Raw genomic sequence first — 5,749 nt, 5'->3', positions numbered from 1 at the left:
GACTGAACCGATAATGGACAGCATACTAGGTCATACAGAAAATTGAAACTAATATCATGAGTACTCCACAAATAATGGTATACCATCCATTTTGCAGCCCACATGTCACATTTAACAAACCCATAGCACATGAATCACAATGTTCAGCATCGCATAAAGATGCAAAAGATGACAAAGAATATATAACCAAAAACCAAAACAATGAAACAGGATCAAGCAATGAAAATATAGCTGTGAGAACTGTATTCAATAAATTCTTGTAGATTACATGAAATCTATCATATATGTACTTCATTGAGAATAAGTACAACTCTTTGACACAACTTACAGCATTGACACAGCCATTCCATCTCGATACCGCATAAAATATGCATGAATTTCATCTAACAGCCCCTTGTTAAGATAAAGAAGAGGGTGAACCGACCACCACCAAAATCAATTATATTCTCAGGTTCATATATCATCGAATATGACTATGCTCATGGCAAACATAGAAGCTGTAATTAGGAACCTACAACTGACATGACACCCATTGATGTGCTCACCCTAAAGGAAATAAATATCAGATAGATTGCTATGAGGCCAATTCCCAACATCTTGTTAGGGCGCATATCATTCCTTGGTAACACAACAAGTGACCAAATAAGTCCTGTTATTAGAAATCCCATGGTAAAAAATAAGCTAACATCTCTGGGAACTACGTATGATGCAGGCCTCTTAGACCAGGATCCAATCAGCATTGAGATCCCCAAACCAGCAACCATGTTGAACATAGGCCCAGCAAAGCATCCTGACATGGCAATTTGCACACCATCTCCACCATCTCCACCATCTCCACCTCTCATTGCGAGTGCAAGATTTGACATTAAATCGCCCATTGAGTTTCCCCAAGCCAACACTGTTACTCCAAGGATTGATGGGTTAATTCCGAATATCATGCCTAGTGCCACCAGCAAGGCAACAAGCTCATTTGCAACAATGTAGAACCAGATAATACTCATAAAAAATCCCCCCATAACCCATGGAAGTAAAAATTTACGGGGTGGCTGATCAGGTCTTGTGTATAAATACGAAAGAACACCAAGTGTACCCCCAAAGACAACACCTATAAAATATGCAATTTGCCCACTTAAAGAGCTTAAATCATCCTGGGTGTTCCACAAAAATGCCAGAAGAAGGGGTGCAAATGAAGAACTTGCAACAGCATACCCTTTCGACCATCTCTCCTCCTCAACTATTGGTATTGTAAATCGTCTTGGGAGCGTCAATGGCATCTCCAGCAGTGATAATAATTTAAAGAAAGGCAAGCAAAACTGTTTGTTCTCCGCCTCCTCATCATTCCATCCCCACAAAGACCTTGGACTCTCTGAATCAGCCTTCACACCCTGGTTTGAATAGATTGCTACATTTGACGCCCACATCCACTGAGGCAACTTACTTTGGAGATGTGGCACATCACTATCAGAGTCCGATTGAAGCAGTGAGGCATAAATAGAATCATCTTCTTCACTTCCCTGAGAAAAGATACTTCCTTTGATAGGCAGCAATGGTGTCACGGCATCCAACCTTAACTTTCGAGCATGTTTTCTCAGAATCTCATTCGCAGCAACCGCAAATGCATAAACCCCATAAATGAAAACAAATGCTATAGCACCCCCAATGGTCACCTTACCAACAGTCAATATGATGGCAAGCGACATGACACTGAAGAGGAAGAAACATATATCTCTGATGAAGCATTTCCTATCAATCTGAACCCTCCTCTCTGAAATAAAAATAGATATAGTCCCCACAACAATACAAGTTACAAATACAGCACCCCCCAGCACACTGTTAAGACCTACATCACCGGCATCCTTACCCACAAAGGCAGCAATGCTGGCAAACACATCAGGAGCTCCATTCCCCAAAGGAAGCAAGGTAACGCCAGCAACAGTCGCTGGCAAGTTCAATAGACTTGAAAGCTTCTCCAAAGAGCAGCAAAAATAATCTGCTGCAGTATTACCCAATAGATAGAACAAGGAAGACAACCATACCACCAAGACCAAATACCCCAAAACACGAACATTCTCACAATCACAATAAAAGAATTTGACATAATTGAAAAACCCACCGGCCGTACATTCAGGGTGGGCAAGCAAATACTCGCATTCGCTCTGGTAGCCCCTGTGTTCAGACAATCCGCTGCATAATTTCAAATCCTTGACCGGCAAATCATTCGTATCAGACCCATTCACAACGCTGCTCCCACTATAGTTCGCAGAACTAACAATAACCTGAGCAGTTTTCCGACGAATAACCTCAATCCGATCACCACGGTTGTCAAAACCACCACCTCTCAAGCTCCACTGTGGAAGAACGGAAGGCGAGTTTCCGAAAAATGGATTTCCCAGAAAACTATCGTGATTGTAGAATAAGAAGAACAATACCAGAGCCGAAATTCCATTGAAAACCCCACGGAGCCAGGGATTTCTTGTACCCAAAACCCCTCTCGGCTGTTTTATCATATTGTTTCGCTTCTAACCCTAATTTTCTGTTGGAAATAAATCCACCAAAAACAAGCACTTTGCAATCAAGCAAAAGAGGGGTCTAGGGGTTGAAACGGAAAAAACCCAAGTTGGAATTGACCGAACAGACGAACCATAAAAGGGTACAAAGCCGGAATCATACATACATAAACATTTATATGCATATATGTTGATCTAAATCCACGGAACGATTGGAAGTACGACGAGGTTGACGGGCGAGAATGGTGTTAGATGGACGAAGGGAGCGAGATTTATATGTACAAAGGTTTTTCTTTTCAGTCTTTTTGTTTTAACAGAACAAAGCGAGGATGGAGTTACCTGAGGGAGCCGGAGCGAGATTAAGGTAAAGGGGTGAAAAAATAAAAGAAAAACAAATAACAAAAGAGGAGCAGCTTCTGCGTAGTTTCCTCTCCTGAAAACGAATTGTTTGTTGCGAGACGATGATTCGGCTGAAGTTCGTGATCGTTGGGGGTATGTTTTTGCGCGCGTGGAGCGCGGGACAGCGCAGGCAGGGACAGAGGGGGTTGCCGAGGGCGTGTTTTGGAATGCGCGTGGCTGAGGAGGAGGAGGAGGCTGCTGGGATGTATTGCACCATGATTTGGACTCATCTCTTGCTTTCTCGGTCCGCTTCTTTGACACTGTTTACCATATATTTTCGTCCAACAAAACTATCTAATAAAATATTTATTATTTTTTAATTTATTTATTTTCATGAATTTGAATTTAAAAAATTAATAATATTTGAAAAAGTTAAAGTAAAAATTGTAAAATAACTTTAGGAAAGAAGAGTATTTATGGTTCGAAAAATATTTTGTGAATTGTATTTAGAAAAAAAATTAAGAAATGATGAAAAGGGATTTGCATCCACCACACGGAAATGGGAGGACCACACGGCAATGGTTGAGAAATATTCCCTCCATCTATGCTGCATGTCGTTTTAGTTGGGCTACATTGGAATTAGTTTAAGGCCCTCTATGCTGACTTTCACTTCCCTTGCCAGACTAGTGGGCTGAATCGTGAATGAAGGGCCTGGACTCTCAGCTATCAAGTGTTCCTTCGTGGCCCTCATAACAATTGAAAATCTTTTTTTTTTTTTTCCTCATCTTCTCTAAGTTAACTCCCATTTTTCTTTTTGGTTTTCTATATTTTCCCTTTGATCCTTAACTTTATTACTTCGATCTAGCATCAATTTTCTCTAATTTTAAGGAATTTTGACGTCCCATTACTAGTAGATTTATCCCCTTTTCCCGAATTTGTTTATGATCCTTGATTTTCTCCACTCCAATTGAGGTTCAATGCTGAGAAGTCCTTCTATAGTTTCCTCTAGCTAAATTCTCAAAAGTTTCACTGTCAGTGGACATTATTCATAACCCTAATTGCTAAAGAAGAGTTTATATCACCCACCTATTGGTAGTCTCATAGAAATAGAAAATGAACTTGTATCAGGACAGAAAATAAACAAAGAAAAAACTATTATGTCACAGAGGGAGTTCAATAAGAAATTATGTCAATGTGGGCTGCAAACTATGTCTAGCAGTATGAAAAATATCTTGGCTTACCTTCAGTGATTTTTTTTATCAAAGTCAAAAGCTTTTGTTGAGATTAAGTGCATGTTTAAGGTTGTGATGGAAAGTATTGCTTTTAACTTAAGGCTTATAGCTTAAGGTTTAACATAATAAGCTCTACTATTAAAAAAATGAAGACCAATGGCTATGGACACAAGAAAAGAATGACAATTTCAATGTTAGAAGTGCTTACAAATTTTTCAGAGAATAAATTAGAGGAAACCTCAGATAAAGCTCCAGAGTTCATAACCAAATTCAATTATGGAAAGTACTATGGAAGATAAAAGTTCCTAAAATAAAATCAAAATTTTTGCATGATGAGCTTGTAAAGAAGGTCTACCTACTCATTCTAATCTTGGGAAAATGAATGTTGATGTTGAAGATGAGTGTTGGTTCTACAAATCTTGTCTGGAAGATATTCAACATGCTTTAATATTTTGCCCTGCCATTCGAGATTTGTAGAACAAATATATACCTACAATGAAGCATATTGGGAGGGATATGAATACAATGAGTATTGCACTGTAACTGCTGAAGAAGGGCAATATTACTGACATGGCCACATATTTCCTAATAGCTTGGTTTTTGGTTTAAAAGGAACAAAATACAGCTGAAAAATTTCTTATTGAACCTACAAGTGTGATGGACTATGCATTATCTTTGTAGAAAACTCACAAGGAGCTAACATCTTTATCAACTACAAAATCTAAGATTGTTTGCTATTAGAAGCCACCCCCAACTAGATACCTCAAACTGAATGTGGATGGAGCAATGTTCTTTGACCAACATAAGGTTGGTGTAGGTGTGGTACTTAGAGATGAGAAGAAAGACCTTATGATGGCTGCTAGCAAAATAGAGAATGAAATGAATGATCAAGAAGCTATTGAGTTTCTCGCTATGTTTCGAGACATACAGCTATATGCTCATTTGGATTTTTCTAAGTTAATTCTAGAAAGCGATTGTATGTTGATGGTCAAGGAATTACAAGAAGAAGCAAAATCCTTTTCAACTCTTAGGCACTTGCTAAAAGAAAGAAATTATCTTATGGAACCATTTGTTGAGAATAAGATTCAACATTGTATCGTATGGGGAATGAGGTAGCATGGCTTGCCCTTTAAGCTTGGAATGTTTAGAATATTAAAATGTGATGGGTTGACGTTTCAATGTTTGTTTCTCAAGCCATTTGGCTTGACAAAAATAGTATGTAACAGTTTTTTAAAACGTTATTAATGAATGGTCATGTTATCAGAAAAAAAAAATGATAATCTTATAATTTTGTTACAAGTTTTATAAAACTCTATTTTCACACAAAGATAGTTATTTAATATCAATATTTTAAATGAAATGGAACAATTATATTAGTTGGTTTAAGATGATTTGTAAAATAGTTATATGAGAGTTATAGGTGAATCATACTCCTTATAGAAAATCAACATATGGAATCTGTATGAAATCTTATCTTAAATCCATTGTTGATCTTGTTGGTAAGTTCCTGGATGCTGATATACTTACTATCACATGTATAAGACCGAACTTTGCAAGAGTATGTATAGAGATGGAATTTTTTTTTTTATCAAAATAATTTTACTAATAAATCCCTAACACTCGCCTTAAAGCAATAGTTAGATTTAATAATACCTAAATACTATTTGGATT

The 5,749-nt window shown here is 37.7% G+C and overlaps 1 protein-coding gene across 1 annotated transcript; it reads right to left on the bottom strand.

The window, feature by feature from the left end:
• Window positions 1-220: 220 nt before the first annotated feature.
• LOC122304269 (cation/calcium exchanger 4) lies at window positions 221-3,152 on the bottom strand. Its single transcript, XM_043116435.1, has one exon. It carries the CDS (start codon window positions 2,505-2,507, stop codon window positions 504-506), a length of 2,004 nt encoding a protein of 667 aa, XP_042972369.1. The 5' UTR covers window positions 2,508-3,152; the 3' UTR covers window positions 221-503.
• Between the last annotated feature and the right edge of the window lie 2,597 nt (window positions 3,153-5,749).

Source organism: Carya illinoinensis, chromosome 3 (genome assembly GCF_018687715.1).
Source record: "Carya illinoinensis cultivar Pawnee chromosome 3, C.illinoinensisPawnee_v1, whole genome shotgun sequence".
In the NCBI taxonomy this organism is placed as follows: Eukaryota; Viridiplantae; Streptophyta; class Magnoliopsida; order Fagales; family Juglandaceae; genus Carya; species Carya illinoinensis.
This window is presented reverse-complemented; position numbering and strand designations above follow the sequence as displayed.